The sequence below is a fragment of the Lampris incognitus genome, chromosome 17 (genome assembly GCF_029633865.1).
Source record: "Lampris incognitus isolate fLamInc1 chromosome 17, fLamInc1.hap2, whole genome shotgun sequence".
Lineage (NCBI taxonomy): Eukaryota > Metazoa > Chordata > Actinopteri > Lampriformes > Lampridae > Lampris > Lampris incognitus.
The window spans coordinates 7,339,204-7,356,397 of NC_079227.1; the positions used below are offsets into that span (position 1 = coordinate 7,339,204).

General features: G+C 42.4%; 1 protein-coding gene across 4 annotated transcripts; it reads left to right on the plus strand.

The window, feature by feature from the left end:
- The first annotated feature begins 2,030 nt into the window (after window positions 1-2,030).
- On the plus strand, window positions 2,031-16,858 carry luc7l (LUC7-like (S. cerevisiae)). 4 transcript variants are annotated; one of them, XM_056297005.1, is made up of 12 exons: window positions 2,077-2,211; window positions 3,148-3,218; window positions 3,562-3,669; window positions 4,489-4,583; window positions 5,025-5,123; window positions 5,225-5,335; window positions 6,049-6,192; window positions 6,844-7,020; window positions 9,807-9,895; window positions 9,990-10,019; window positions 10,340-10,507; window positions 15,565-16,858. In XM_056297005.1, exons 3-12 carry the CDS (start codon window positions 3,636-3,638, stop codon window positions 15,689-15,691), a joined length of 1,074 nt encoding a protein of 357 aa, XP_056152980.1. In that variant the 5' UTR covers window positions 2,077-2,211; window positions 3,148-3,218; window positions 3,562-3,635; the 3' UTR covers window positions 15,692-16,858. The 4 variants fall into 4 exon arrangements, with proteins under 4 accessions (XP_056152979.1, XP_056152980.1, XP_056152982.1 ...); XM_056297007.1 differs by lacking the exon at window positions 3,562-3,669; XM_056297004.1 differs by lacking the exons at window positions 3,148-3,218; window positions 3,562-3,669 and having other exon boundaries at window positions 2,031-2,211.
- Window positions 16,859-17,194: the final 336 nt, after the last annotated feature.

The window sequence follows — 17,194 nt, forward strand, 5'->3', positions numbered from 1 at the left end:
GCACCAAATCGTTATTTGCCAGCCGCTAATCAAGCTGAAGAAGAAGAAGAGGAGTAAGGAAAACGCAGAAGAAGAAGACGAAGGAAAAAGAAGACGAATAAGAAAAAGAAAAAAAAAACGAGAGAGAAAAACATTTCTACGGTAACCCCAAGTTACTTTTAGTTCATTGGTCCGTTCGCTTGTTCTCCGTTGTTTTTTTTGGTTTTTTTTAAAGAACTTTATTAACAAAAGTGAACAAAAATAGTATACAATAATGTCAATCAACAATAGTCACATTATTAAATGTATACAACATGAACGCATATGTTATCATAAACATTAACATAAATACGCCAGGGGGGGTTGTATAAAGTAAAACAAATAAATTACATACTTAACTTAAATATTTTGTAAATCATAAAGTGCTTATATGTTTTTACAGCTTTTTTATTTTCACTATCAGATATTGATGAAATATATTGTTTGATATACGCAGACAGCTCAGGAAAATTAGGGTTCTTGCTAGAGAATTTAGATCTGTCAATATAAAATGTTGTTAAGATAATTAGCATATTGATTAAATAATACTGAGAATCGAGGTTCCTATCAATTCAGTATATCCAAACAACACATTTTTCCAACTCAGGGTGAAATGAGGGTAAATATGATCAATAATCAAACGAGACAACCTACTCCACAGCTGTTTAGTGCAGTGGTTCTCAACCTTTTTGGGGTCCTGGACCCACTGCGTATTTTTGATCTACCCCGAGGACCCCTCCACCTGATCTTGGGGGAGGGGGGTTGCAATTTGATAGAAACAGTAGAAACTGCATTCTAAATTGCATTATAGCATTTATTCACTCTTTGGGGCAAAAATAAGAGCTTTCAGTTGTAACTTAGATATAGTTAACAAAACAGAATTCTTATGCAGTAACTTTCAGATATATGTAACAACACAGAATATGTATTCAGTAACTTTCAGATATATGTAACAAAACAGAATATGTATTCAGTAACTTTCAGATATATGTAACAACACAGAATATGTATTCAGTAACTTTCAGATATATGTAACAAAACAGAATATGTATTCAGTAATTTTCAGATATATGTAACAACACAGAATATGTATTCAGTAACTTTCAGATATATGTAACAAAACAGAATATGTATTCAGTAACTTTCAGATATATGTAACAACACAGAATATGTATTCAGTAACTTTCAGATATATGTAACAAAACAGAATATGTATTCAGTAACTTTCAGATATATGTAACAAAACAGAATATGTATTCAGTAACTTTCAGATATATGTAACAACAGGATTTTTATGCAGTAACTTTTAACAATGCAAACGGGAGCGAGATCTCTTATTAAAATACAATAAATTACACTTGTGAAACAGATGTAATTAGAGAAAAAAGTCCCGTTACCCTTTATAGTTTAGGTAGATAAAGGTCTCAGTCACATTTGAGTAAAATAATCCTATTTCTATAAACGTCATAGGATCTTTTTTTTAAAGAGATTTTATTTTCACGGACCCCTTGCAATTACACCACGGACCACTAGGGGTCCGCGGACCCCCGGTTGAGAAACACTGGTTTAGTGTGTGGGCAAGACCAAAATAAACGAACCCGTGTTTCATTAAACAAACCACAGAGAGAACAACTCACATCAATGTCCTTCTTAAGTCTCTGCAAATATTGATTAGTTGGATGGAATCTATGAATAATTTTGAAAGATGTTTCTTTCACTTTATCAGTCAAGAGGAACTTATGAGGTAAAAGCCAAATTTTTTCCCAAACAGTTTTTTCACCAACAAAGGCAGACCAATAAGATAAGGCGGAGGGTGAGCTGATAATATCTTGCTGAAACATTTGACGAATAGTCTTGTTTTTGTTCTCGGTGTTCCATGGAAAGCATGCTTTCCCACTTGCTCTCCGCCGTCGCAATTGGCCGCTTTCGGCACAGGGACGCAAAACCGGACGTTGCATCATCGAGCCTGTCACAAACCGGAAGTTAGCGAGTCCTTCGCGGAAGAAGAAGCTGCGAGCGGCGCTGCCCTGGAAGAGTAAATACAGTTAGCTCATAATACCGTTAAAATATAAAGAAAGCTGCGACCTGCCGTTTGAATTTTGCAGGGGAGCGTCGAAGAGCGACCGCCGGCAATGTCTGCCCAAGCTCAAATGAGAGCTTTGCTCGACCAGCTGATGGGAACTGCGCGGGATGGTGAGTTGCGGCAGATTGTTAGCTGAGCTAAGCTAACGTTAGCAAAGATGGAGAGGCTCGCTGTGTTGGCGTGCTATGGACAAACAGTGCGTGAGTGGATGGACTTGCAGGCGGCTGTGTGAGATTCAGTAGACCCAGCTAGACACTTCTCATGTCGGTTCTCGATTTAATGTTTGTATCCATTGTGGCAATTTTTTAACGACTTATTAGACTTTTTTTGTGTATTGACGCCCTTTGACAAACTGACTCGCAAGCAAAAGGGAATATGAACGCCAACTACTTAGGTCGCCAGTTTACCAAAAACCAGCTTTTTATGGCACACTGCGGTCTGCAACAATACTTGGGATGGATAAAGCACATTTACCTGCAAAGATGTCAACCTAGTTGTAAAATAAGAAGCTTCTGAACTGGCTGAAGGATAAAGCACACTTATCTGCGAAGATGTCAACGTAGTTGTAAACTAAGAAGCTTCTGAACTGGGTGCTACCTTGGTAATAAGGTAACATCAAAATTGGATTTGTTGGATATGTTTAATAGCAACGATATAAACAGGGTGGTTAGAATATGCATTTGTAATGTAATAGGACAATTCTACTGATGGAGTATGCTATGAAAAACTCAAGTAATGCAGTGTCTAATGGCTCTTAGCTGCTGTTTGGATACAAACATTAAAAGGTCTCTGAATATGAACAGAAAAAGTCAAGCTTTATTTCAAGCCAGCCAGCTAGCAAAGAAGAGGTTGAAATAAAGGTTTTTAGCCTCAAGGCATACCTTTTGAATCACTTCATTATTGGATAACTGGAAATTTGCAGGTTAAGAGTGAATTTGTGTTGTGAGTTTGTGGGTGTATGTGTGTTGAGATTAATATCAAATTCTTCCCATACATATGTTGCATACAAATTGAACAATTGTGGCCCCTTTATTTTATTCATAAAGGTTCAGTGTATCTTTGCCAGCCTACATCAATCTGCAAAGGAGTTGCAGAAAAGCCTCATGTTCATCGAGCCGTGAGTCACACATGATTTTTAAAGCTGTTATGATGAATATCCAAACAATTTGTTTGCCTTCCGGAAGTTGTTGTAGCCTATTTTTTCTTATCACACAAATGGATTACTCCTCAGTGACACTAGAGTTACAATTTGGAGTAGTTGGTAATTTGGAGAATACAAGCCTGAGTTAAGGCGTCCTTTTCGCGCTGAATCCAGAGGAGCAGTTGTCAATGTTCCTTAAGACGTCTGTTGTCGGAAGGCAATATTAGCCATCAGTCAAAACAAGCAAAAAAAAAACCTTTTTTTGCACAGATAATTTACAATCTTGACTTTGTGTATGACTCCCAACTTCTTACTACAGGTATGGGCAAGAAAACTGTTCCCATTTATACTTTTCAACAGCGGGTTTAAAATTCTGCAGCTGAGGTCTTGAAGATGCAGATGGGTACAGTATATGGTGCAGATCGCAGTGTGTATAAACTAACTTTTTTTTTTGTCCTTGGTTTTTCATTTTGTACTTTGTTCATTTCTTTTCAATGTTCTTTATCTGTAAAGGACTTCGCTCGAGAAAGTTTCTTGGAAAGTTTACATTTCCTACCACATTCTATTAAAGCAAAAGCGTTCTTCTTTTTCTGTGTAGTCAAAGATACAGCTGTTTCCTTAAACACCAAGCAAGGACAGTGCCAAAATCTGAAGTAGTCTTGTCAAAACGTTCCGCACCATTCAGTCCTAATGGTATCCCCCACATCCTGTTGACAACACCTGTATAGCTCTATTCCTGTCCAGCCCGAGCTTTTTTACTACTTTTCATACACGCAGCGGTGACATTTGAGTGTTACCACAGGCTAAGATGAGTAGAGGCTCTAACAATGCTAAATTATACATGAGGCTTGGGTAAGGTAAGATTGACGGACTAACAGGAAGTTCTGCATTCCACAAGGGACACCTGTCCCTCTTTAAGTCTTCACCATTGACACATTGGTGGCCAGCAGAAGCAGTTACCTTTTTACTGGTAGATTTAATATTACAGCAGTTTTATCAGTTAAATCACTTTTATATTCGGACATCAAAATGTAGCGTTAATTTTCACTCGGCCTGTGGACAGAAAATTGTGAAGCGCAGCCTAAGGGATGTTGTCATGTTTCTGCCCCTTTAGTATGAACACAGTAGCAGAGTAGAAGGGCATTGGATACTTCGCCCAGCTTACGACAATGCTATGTCTCTCTCATTGGCTGTTTTTGGTCTGTGTGAGGTCTTTTCTCATTGTCTGTCCCTGGACTGTTTTCAGGGGACGAGACGCGGCAGAGGGTCAAGTTCACGGACGAACGGGTCTGCAAAAGCCATCTCCTCAACTGCTGTCCACACGACATCCTGTCTGGCACTGTAAGTGGGTATTCAAAAACAACCTCACTTGGTAAAATACTGAAATCAGTTTTACACTCCTGAGATTTAAGGATAAAGCCTTTAGCATATTTGTTTTATATGATGGGGTCTGTTTTTGAATTGGGTGTTTGAACCTTTACAGAGAATTGAAAGTCCTGATTGTAATTTTTCCAGTATGTGTATAGGATCTCTGGTTAAATGCAGCGGATGAATTTTCCCACCGGGATCAATAAAGCATATCTTCTTCTAATGTTTTAGAGTGCCATACAGCTGAAGTTATGATACTGGTTGAAGAAGTAAATGCCATGTAAAATGTTTTTTAAAAGCACATGGTTTTGATCAATAAAGAAATGAGTCAGGACAAACGTCATCTCAAAGCTATTGCCAACTCTAATGTTATTTACATTTTTTTTTTAAATTTACTTTTTTATTTCTCGATAGCGTATGGACCTAGGAGAGTGCTCCAAGATCCACGACCTTGCACTTCGGGCAGATTATGAAATCGCCTCCAAGGAGAGGGATCTGTTCTTTGAGTTGGATGTAAGTGATGATTTAAAAGGGAGTTAATTTATCTCCTGATATGTCTAGGCAGTGTCTAGTGAGTCAGAGGGTCTCTATTTTTGTTATTTATTTCTTTCAAGGCGGTTGATCACCTGGAGTCGTTCATCGCTGATTGTGACAGGAGGACAGAATTGGCTAAGAAACGACTGGCAGAGACCCAAGAAGAGATAAGCGCTGAAGTAGCAGCAAAGGTGAGGGCCAAAGAGGAGAGATCATGTTGAACTGTGCTGAATGGGTCATAAAACAGATCACTCTGACTATACTAGTTTGTCTATTTGCATATTGATGATTGCGACATCGTTTTGGTGTGATTGTGTTTTCTTTACTGTGCAAAGCCGAAAAGGCACCACAGCTGTAACTGCCATATACCAATACCTAGTTTGATGTACATTATGGTGCAGAGTCATTCTGCGTGACCCTCGAGGTTAGGTTGCTGTTGTAATGTATAATTCAACAGGTGAAAGTTTGTTTGGTTTCCAGTTAGTAAATGACCTCATCACCATTATATGCACTTTACCCTAACCCCTACCTTCACCATCCTCACCTCATGTACTACCTGGAAACTGGTTGCATTATTGCTAATGAAGTATTCCACACAAATAAATTAAATCAAAATGATCAATTAAAACTTATTTGATTGCCACGCATAAGTTTTACTGATTGATCAATAAGATAATCAACATATTTGCCATCAACAAAATCACTAGCAGTAAAAAAAAAAAGAAAAAAGAGGCAAGTTTTGGTATTATGCAGTAAGCCAACACACAAAAATGTTAATTGCAACCTATTTGTAAAGCTGATCATTGCGCTTGTAAACTGTTGAGGCCATATTTTCCTGAAGAGAGTAAATAGTGTGTCATTGTTCATGTGTAATTTATGAACCGTGGTGTTTATGGTGTTTCAGGCAGAGAAGGTCCACGAGTTGAATGAGGAGATCGGAAAACTCCTCGCCAAGGCAGAGCAGCTGGGTGCTGAAGGCAACGTGGATGAATCCCAGAAAGTCCTGCAGGAAGTGGAGAAGGTCCGCACCAAGAAGAAGGACGCAGAGGTGAGGAGTACCCCTGAAGTGTTGCTGATCTTTAAGTTGGTTTGCTCCACTTTGTCTTCTATTGCTTCTTTTTCTGTGATTTCCCAAACTTACACAACTTAGCAAATCTAAATCTTCTATTAGATATAATTAAGATAGTGAGTGACTTATGTTATAAACAGAAGCCACATTTAGAAACTCTCATTTTTAACAATCTGTCAAAAAAATATGTAGGTATATACTGTCACTTTAATTGTCAAATTAAAAGATTTGATGACTCATAAACATTGGTTCGGTACAATACTCATGGTGGTAATAACTGGATTTGTGTAGCAATAAACACAACCTGGTATACGTGCCAATACTACTTAGATTGTGTCACAGCAAGCGACTCAAGTCTTGACCTGGCAAATGAAACTGATTCTGATGAAACAAGAAAAGAGCTGTTGTGAGACAGACAAGACAAACTGTGTTGCACTCAAGTAGGACTGTGTTAAGACAAAGATGGTCATAAAAATGTGTGTGTTTGTGTTGGGAGGTGGTAGACCGTAAATATTAAAAAAAGAACTTGTATTCCTTTCCACACAGTTCCAACACAAATATTTTGAGAATGGCGAGGGGAAGCATAACTTGTGTGATTTAATCTTTGTTTTCCATGGAAACCCCCCTCAGGAGGAGTACAGGAACTCCATGCCTGCCTCCAGCTTCCAGCAGCAGAAGCTGCGTGTGTGTGAGGTGTGCTCAGCTTACCTCGGCCTCCACGACAATGACCGCCGCCTGGCCGACCACTTCGGTGGGAAACTGCATCTGGGCTTCATCCAGATCCGAGAGAAACTGGACCAGCTGAAGGTACTTTTTAGAAGCCTCCCCTGATTCTGTATGACTTGGAAACTGATCTGGGAGTCCAAACCATGATTACATTTTATTATTCTGTATCGTGTGCTGTTTGAACACCGTCGTCATGCACAAACCAAAAATGTCTCATGAATGAAGTTTTCTAAAAAGTTTTCCGAAGCACTGAAAGTGTTTGAACTGCTGCCATGATTCATTGCAACTATATGTAGTATTGCGCTGTACGCAGGCAGTGCTGATGCTGACGCAGTCTTAATAGAGGAAATGAAATGAGCCGTACACTTATGAGCCAAATCATTATGACTACCTGCCTAATTAGGGTCGGGTACCGTTGACATTTGAACCGATTCTGGTACCTGGAATTTGGTACTGATACTCAATGGTAACTTTTTTCCAGTACTTAACTCTCTCTGTATTAACGAAAATATAATTTCAGTTGTAAAAAAATAAGTAAACAAGCCAGACCCACAGCGCACCTGGTGAAGTTGATCGGATGAATGGTTGTTGAGAAAATCGAACGACAGAGACTCCTTCCATTTTAGTTAGATTATTATTCCGAGGAATTTTGTAATATATGTAGGTAATATATAGTTAATATATAAGACTAACAAGTGCGTGTTTGCCTCCTACTAAGGCATCCCTCTCCCCTCTCGGTTCGTCCGTGAGTGAGTGACCACAATTTGCGATGCATAGCCCGTGGCGGCAGTTGCGCAGCACCACGAGCTTTGCATTTTGCACCAAAAATATTGTAACAAGCATTGTCTGTGTCAAGCTTGGGAAAAAAAATGTACCCACAACTGTGACTGTTTTCAGCTTGCCGTTGCTCTTGACTGTTTTGGACTTGAACAAGCTGTAGGTTTAGGGGAGGGGTAACGTAGTCTGTCTTTCCTTCTAATGTATACTCTCACCAAGATGCGCTCTTGCAGTAAAGTAGAAAGGATTTTTCAAAAGGTCCGCAAGGAATCTTATCAATATGTATTTCAATTCACAACCCACTCAAGGTACCGAAATTTGGCACAGATTGATTTATTAATGTGAATAGGTACTCGGTAGTACCAACGTGATTCGGTCGGTACCCTAAAAGTACCGAGTTAGGTACCCAACCCTGTGCCTTATATGCTGCTGGTCCTCTGTGTGCTGCCAAAACAGTGCCCACCCACCGAGGAATGGACTCTACAAGACCCCTGAAGGTGTCCTGTGGTATCTGGCGCCAAAGCATTAGCAGCAGATTCTTCAAGTCCTGTAAGCTGCGAGGTGGTGCTACTGTGGATCGGACTTTGTAGATGCTCAATCGGATTGAGATCTTGAGAATTCTAAGGCCAGGGCAACACCTTGAACACTTCATCATGTTCCTCATACCATTCCTGAACAATGTGTGCAGTGTGGCAGGGCGCATCCTGCTGAAAGAGGCCACTGCCATTAGGGAATACCATTGCCATGAAGGCGTGCGCCTGGTCTGCAACAGGGTGTAGGTAGGTGACACGTGTCAAACTGACGTCTACATGAATGACTGGACCCAGGTTTTCTCAGCAGAACATTGCCCAGAGCATCACAGTCCCTCCACCGGCTTGTCGTCTTCCCATAGTGCATCCTGGTACCATCACTTCCCCAGGTAAATGGCGCACACGTACATGGACATCCACGTGATCTAAAAGAAAACAGGACTCATTGGACAAGGCAACCTTCCACTGCTCCAAAGTCCAGTTCAGACACTTTCGTGTCCAACAGTGGACAAGGGTCATCATTGGCACTCTTGACTGGTCTGCAGCTACACAGCCCCCATACACAGCAGGGTGCAATGCACTGTGTGTGTTGTGACACATTCCTCCCGTAATCGTCATAAAAATGTTATATGACTTGTGCCTCAGTAGACCTTCTGTCGGTTCGACCAGACAGGATAGCCTTCGCGCATCGACGAGCCTTAGGCGCCCTGTTGCCGGTTTGTGGTTTGTCCCCCCTCTGACCACTGTCGGTAGGTATTCACCACTGCTGATTGGGAGCACCCCATAAGCTTTTGCCATTTTAGAGATGCTCTGACCCAGTCGTCTGACCATAACAATTTGGCCCTTGTCAAAGTTGCTCTGGTCTTCACTCCTGCCCATTTCTCCTGCATCCAACACGCCGACTATGAGAACGGGTTGTCTGCTTACCATCTAATCTACCCAGACATTGACATGTGCCCTTGTTTGGAGATGATCAATGTTATTCGTTTCAACTGTGAGTGGTCATAATGGTTTGGCTCATCAGTGTGTGTTGTATTTGCTTCAGAAAGCCACTGATAATCAGATTAGATCATGGTAATTGGCTCATGTTGCGGTGGCAAATAGCTCCTGGTTGGCTCATAATGGAGTGACACTTTAGCCTGAACTGAGCCTTGGGCCTTAGTCAAGATGGCTGTCCTTCAGAGGTTAACCAACTGCCATGTTGAAATGCTGTGATTTGTTGTTTTGGTGATTTATTTAAATTTTTACCTGATTTAGAGTTTAAAAGGAGCCATTGTGGGTTGAGCAGGCCTCATAACCCTCAGGGTAGTAACACCTGTTCTAGTCCTGTTGTATAAACAAAAAGGTTCATGTCAGTTATTTTTTATTCAGTTAAAATGCTGAATCATTTTAGAGATGTTTTTGTTTTAAATCCCCATTGCAGCCATATGAGAAATGAGAGAGAAGGGGGGAAAAGTTGATCCTGAACAGTTTTATGGGAATTTATAGTGAAAAGTTGTGATTGTGATACTAATATGCCACTTTATGTATTTATTCATTCATTCATTCTTCTAATTCCAGAAAACTGTGGTGGACAAGCAGGAGAAGAGGAACCAGGAGCGTCTGAAGAGGAGAGAAGAGAGGGAGAAGGAGGAGAGGATGAAGAAGAGGTGGGTATCATCAGCTCTGCTTGAAGCAGCATAACTGTCCAGACAGCGTGTGCCACTATTCAACCTCACCATGTGTTTTCTCCTCCTGTCACAGGACCAGATCACGCAGCAGGGAGCATAAGAGGTAAGTACATGCCTGTAGCCAGCCTCTTTGCTTTTAGATATTTCAATCAAATTTATCTGTTGGTATTTCAAGACAAAGAAAACTTCACTAATTTGTGAGCTTCTTAAGAATCATAGAAACAAAACTTTAACAAATTGATTGCCAACAATCAGCCGGTTGTTCCAATCCATCTCATTGAGGTTTGATTAAAAATCAAAACTTCCATGCTAAACTCTTCACTAAAGGCTTTGTTTTTAAAACTTTTAAAATCAATTCCCAAACCTCCACTCACAGTTTCTGCAGTTTCAAACAGAGGTGTCTTTATTTGTCATCCTCACCAGGTCCCGGTCTCGTGACCGCAGGAGGAGGCGCTCTCGCTCTGCCTCGAGGGACCGGCGCCGCTCTCGCTCTCGCTCCCGGGACCGCGAAAGGAGGCGACGACACCGCACCCGCTCACGGTCCCGCAGCCGGAGCCACCGTCACACCCATGAGCAGAGCTCCAGACACAAGTATGGACACACACTTTTCAGTTAGGTTTCATTTAGTTTCAATTAACCCGTCTGATGTGAAACATATTCACTTTACCACAGTTGGGGGGAGGGGATATCAACCACAACTCACATCTGTTCTTTAGTGAGCAGTGTCTGGTTAACTACAGGAAGCTATAGATCTATTACTGTGAGAACATTCATCTTCGGTCTTGATTTTCACACTGTCCTCCACCAGACTATATCAGCCACGCACAAGAGATGCAGCAAAAGTAATGATTGATGGTGTAGATGGAACTCGGAGATAAATATTTTATGTATAGTGGATATAAAAAGTCTACACACCTGTTAAAATTGAAGGTTTTTGTGATGTAAAAAAAATGAAACCAAGATAAATCATGTCGGAAATTTTTCTAATATTGTTTTGAAATTACAACCTATTAAAATAGTGAAAAACAATCAAAAAAATGTATTTGGGAGTGGGGGGGGAAACAAAGCTTACAATAACCTGGTTGCATAAGTGTGCACATCCTTTTATAATAGGGGTGTGGCTGTGTTCAGTATTAACCAATCACATTCAAACTCATGTTAAATAGTAGTTAGGACACACCTGCCATCAATTAACGTGACTGTGATTAAGCCCACATAAAGTTCAGCTGTTCCTGTAGGATTTTCTTGGCATCTTCTTGGTTGCATCCAACTGCGGAAGCCACAAAGTCCACAAAGAGCTTACAAAGTGTGAATGAGATCTCATTGTTGAAAGGTATCAATCAGGAGAGAGGAACAAAAGGATTTCAAGGCATTAGATATACCATGGGACACAGTGAAGACAATCATCAACAAGTGGAGAAAATATGGCACAACAGTGACATCACCAAGAACAGAAAGTCTTCCAAAAACTGATGAGAAGACGAGGAGAAAACTGGTCAGGGAGGCTGCGAAGAGGCCTACGGCAACATTAAAGGAGCTGCAGGCATTTCTGACAAGTACTGGTTGCTCCCTACATGTGACAACAATCTCCCATATTCTTCATATGTCTGGGCTATGGGGTAGGGTGGCAAGATGGAAGCCTTTTCATGTGAAAAAACAACAACAAATAAGCCTGGCTAAATTTGACAAAAAGATATATCCAGTCGTTCAAAACGATGCGGAAAAATGTGTTCTGGTCTGACCAGACCAAGGTTGAACTTTTTGGCCATAATTCCAAAAGGTACGTTTGGCACAAAAACAACACAGCACATCAGCAAAAGAGCACCATACCCATGGTGAAGCAGGATGGTGGCAGCTTCGTGCTTTGGGGCTGCTTTTCTTTAGTTGGAACTGGGGATTTAGTCAAGGTGGAGGGAATCATTAATAGCTCCAAATGCCAGTCGATTTTGGTGCAAAACCTTCAGGTGTCTGCTAGAAAACTGAAGAAGAACAAACTTTCAGGACAATGACGACCCAAAGCATACATCCAAATCAACAAAGGAATGGCTTCACCAAAAGAACATCAATGTTTTGGAGTGGCCCAGCCAGAGCCCAGACCGGAATCTAATTGAAAATCTTTGTGATCTCAAGAGAGGGCCTGTGCACAGATGCCCTCCCAATTTGATGGATCTAGAATGTTTCTGCAAGGAAGAGTGGGAAAATATTGCCAAGTCAAGATGTGCCAAGCTGATAGACTGTTACCCAAAGACATGAGTGCTGTAATAAAATCAAAAGGTGCTTCAACAAAGTATTGGTTTAGGGGTGTGTACACTTACGCACCCAGGTTATTGTGAGCTTTCTATTTGTTTTTTCCTAAAAAGATTGCCACCATCATCCCCATTCCCAAAAAAACAAGGCCCACAGGACTCAATGACTACAGACCCGTCGCCCTGACCTCTGTGGTAATGTGGATGTCTTTTGAGCTCCTTGTACTGTGCCACCTTAAAACCATGACCGACCCACTTTTCGGCCACCTGTAGTTCACCTACAGAGCAACAGGTCTGTGGACGATGCAGTAGACATGGCGCTCCACTTCATCCTCCAGCACCTGGACTCTATAGGAACCTATTTCATATCCACCTTCAACACCATCATCCCGGATCTGCTGCAGGACAAGCTCTCTCAGCTGCACGTGTCTGACTCTACCTGCAGGTGGATCACTGACTTCCTATCTGACAGGAAGCAGCACGTGAAGCTGGGGAAACGTGTCTAACTCTCAGTCCGTCAGCACCGGTTCCCCTCAAAGCTGCGTCCTTTCCACTCTACTCTTCTCTTTGTATACAAACAGCTGCACCTCCAGTCACTTGTCAGTCAAGCTCCCGAAGTTTGCTGAAGACACCACCCTCATTGGGCTCGTCTCTGGTGGGGATGAGGCTGCCTACAGGTGGAGATTGATCATCTGGTGTCCTGGTGTGACCAAAACAACTTGGAGCTCAACACTTCAAAAACAGTGAAGATGGTTGTGAACTTCAGAAAGAACCCAGCCCCACCCTTCCCCATCACCCTGTGTGGCTCCCCAGTCAACACTGTGGAGTCCTTCCATGTCCTGGGCACCATCATCACCCAAGACCTCAAGTGCTCACCTAGAAGGCACAGCAGAGGTTGTACTTCCTTTGGCAGATGAAGAAGTTCAACCTGCCAAAGCCAGCAATAGTGCACTTTTACACTGCCATCTTAGAGTCCACCCTCACCTCCTCCATCACTATCTGGTACACTGCTGCCACTGCCAAGGACAAGGGGATCATTTGTATCATTTGTGTATCATTTGCTCTGCTGAGAGGGTGATTGGTTGCAACCTGCCAGCCCTCTAAGACCTGTACACCTCAAGGACACTGAGGTGAGCAGGAAAGATCATGGTCGACCCTTCCCACCCGGGCCATGGTGTCTTCCGAACACTCCCTTCTGGCAAGAGGTTAATGTCTATAAAAACCGGAACCTCACGCCAAAGAACAGCTTCTTCCCCAAAGCAGTAGACCTTTCCAACAAGCCCCCAGACACCCACAGATACTGACTCTGACCCCCACCAACTCCCTACCCCCCCCTTTAAAAAAAAAAAATTTCTGATTTTTCCCTTTTTTCACCCAATTTATTCACCAATCGAGTCCTATTTTAGTTCAAACACCTACCCTCGTACTGCATGCATTCGCCAACTGCATCTCTCCAGCCGGCAGTCTCGAAGGAGACGCCTCGCCACTACCGTGACAAGGTGAATCCAGACCTCGCCACTGCTTTTTCCAACACACATAGAGACGCATTCATGTGACGAACACAAGCCGACTCCGCCCCCCTCCCGAAGACAGCGTTGCCAATTATTGCTGCTTCATCAAGTCCGGCCATAGTTGGATCTGACGAGACCGGGGCGCGAACCCCGGTCCCCAGTGGGCAACTGCATCGACACAAAACCGATGCTTAGACCGCTACACCACCGTGGACCCCACCCCCTTTGACCCTCTCTCCACACCATGACATGACATACACCTACATATATACACACACACTTGCATACACAAACACAGTGCAATATATCTGCCCTACTGTGTACATGGACACTTTGCATAAAGCCCGCACTACCCTGTAAATAGCTCTTGTTCAGATTCAGACAACTTCATTTATCCCAGAAGGGCAATTCAGTTTTACAATCTACCCAAACCATACGCAAACTCACAGACAAGTGGCAATCCTCAGTATGACAGAGACAACAGACAGATCAGTACATGGGCACACTGTCACCCTCGTGTGGCCATGCATGCAGACTCACACAAGGACCAGGCGAAGGGCAACAATTCACATAAGTTAAAAGAGTAAATGAATAAATGAAGCATTCTGAGATGCATTGCACGTTACATTCCCCACTACAGTCTGTGAACGTACACACAAGCCATGCGAAAAACAAACAAGGTATAAACCAACTGTTGTGGTTTAAAACAGTATAAAGCATTTATTTAAAACGACTAATCTCAGCATTTAACAGCCTGATAGCAGAAGGAATGAAGGACCTAGAATAGCGTTTCGTTTTCCTAGCGCCGGCCTGAGGGCATTACAGGGAATTCACTGGACAGGGCGTGGTCAGATTGGTTAATACTTCCTTTTGCTTTCTGGGCCACACGTTTTTTCCAGAGGAACCACAAGTCTTTCTGCTGGACTACGATGATCCTGGAGCAGACTTGAACCATACTGTTCAGGCTGTTCCTGTCCTTCACAGTCAACCCGTTAAACCAACAAATAGAGGAAAAAGTTAAAAGACTTTCAATAAATGACTGGTAAAAAAAATACACAAGATGGTGATACAGACGGTAAAGGAGTTCAGCTTCCGCAGCAAGTGAACTCTCTTGTCCACGCTTGACAATTAAATCTATGTTCACATCGAACTTGAGTTGGGAGTCGAACACGGTTGCCAAGTACTTACAAATGTCAACAGTTAGAACATCCTCGCCATGTGTAGTGCCGGCTTTGGGTTTATCAGCGTTTTTCCTAAAATCAGTGATAAGTTCCTTAGTTTTTGACACATTAAGGTGAAGGAAGTGCTCATCGCATCAGTCAACGAAGGCAGGTAGGACACAACCACGATCAGCCACTTCTCGTTCTGTAAATAACCTCTTTGTTAAAAATTCTCGACATTTTGTAAATAGAGTACTTGCCACATTCCCACTGTTTCCACGTTATTGCAGCCATTTTTATGTTTTGTGTGTGTATACAGGTAATTATATTTCATTGTTCTTTTCCCTTTTTCATTACTTTTGCTGTTAATTTTACCCTCTTGTACCAACGTACCAAGTCAGTTCCTTGTATGTTCTTGAACTGCTTGGCAATAAATGTGATTCTGATGTTTCTGATTGTTTTTCACTTTATTTTTACAGCTTGCTTTTCATATCCACTGTTTATGTATAAATCTGTCAGTCTTGTGCAGCTGCAGTGCATTATGGGCCGGCTGTCTTTCAGTGTAGTGTAATTCTGTGCAGTCTTGAACATACAGAATAGTCACAGATGTTGCAGAAACACAACATACTGACTGATTGGAGTGGGTTTTTGTACGCGGACTTGCTTAGTGTTCTTGTGCGACGCCTCCGATGATCTCCGGGCGTCTTGACACGCTGCCTTGTTTTTCCCAGGTCATCAAGAGACCGCGAGCGCTCGTCTAGAGACAGGTCGCGGGACCGCGAGCGAGACAGGAGGGACGCCATGAACGGCCGGTCCGATTCCCGCCGCACAGACGACAGGGACGGCGGGGACCTCTGAGAACCGTCGCCCAGCCCTCTTCTGTCTCTCCTCACACATCGATGTCCATCCATCCACTCGTCCTCCGCGAATGATGATTTCTACGTTAAATGGACTCTTACTGCCTTGTACAAATATTCTAGTCAGTACAACACCCGGCCCCGTCTGAACTTAGTTTGACCTCTATTCCAGCTAGGCCTGTCTGTCCACGTGTGCACACATAGCTAACCGCTTCAGATTGTCTGTAGTATTATTCTGTTTTTCTAACATCCACATATATCCTGGGTTGTTTTTTTTTTTTTAAGGGGGTTGAGCTATTGGGCGGTGGTGGAGTGTAGCTTAATACACATAACAGTCAATCAATGGTTGAAGCATAAAACACGCTAAATCTTTCTATGTTTGCAAAAGTACCGATTGGAAAGTGTTTGGCTTTGCCTTGACGCCCACTTCATTTGATGGTTGTTGGGGAAGAACCAAAAAATCTAATCACCCCCCCCCCCCCCCCCGTTTTGTTGTTTAACTTTGGTCTTTTGATACGGAATGACTGTAAATACGTTTGGACCGTCGGAATTTTTGCACTTCCCAAATGAGTCTGTCAACTTCTTATTTCACCAATTTGTGTTCAAGGCAACTCCGTTAAGAAAAACAATTTGTTTCGAGCCTCGATGTCGCTCAACCGCAATTCAAGGCAACAAAAATGGCGCTTTCTCCCACTTTGTACTTAGTCTGTAAACTCTTGAACCGCCTGGAAGTGAAGGAAGTGATTTGCTGAGGAGCTCGGCGTAATGCTGTTGTGTATGTGTCAGAGTCCACCGTTCTGTTTTAGGTTCCTTTTCTTTCTTTTTTTTATCAACTAGTTAGCTACTTTAACCCGGCTTGGCATGTGACGCAGTAACCTGAGAAACGACTGTTCTGTCGCTTCGATATCACAGATGTGCTGCAGTGAAAATCATTTTCTAAAACCACGCCTGCTACTTTCGTTCAAGCTCTGCTTTCGAGTCAGTTTGATTGATTATACCGTTCAGTTTATTGAATTTGAATCGATTTTCATTTATTGTAAACCTCTTGAAGTTGAATATAAGTACCTTTGAACTGACAAGCTGCTTTCCCTTCTGTGTGAAGTCGGTAGCCTTTTCTGCTTGTTTTACTGGAATAATCTCCCTGAAGCCTCAATAAAAGTCCCAGCCTTTTAACTGATGCTGCATGTCGCCCTTTTTCATCAAGGGAAGCTGAACTGGAGACGGCAGGGTGATCGGTGCATAATAATGTGCACCTGGTCCTACACCTACTTGAGTATAGTGATTATATTGGTGATGATGGCTTTATTCTGGCCCTGTGATGGTCTGGCAGCCTGTCCAGGGTGTCTCCCCGCCTGCCGCCCAATGACTGCTGGGATAGGCTCCAGCGACCCCGTGACCCTGAGAGCAGGAGAAGCGGTTTGCGGTTCAGATAAACATGACGATTTAGTTGTATGTGAGTAAATCGGCTGTCTAAGATGGCAGTCCTTCAATGGAACAGCCGTTG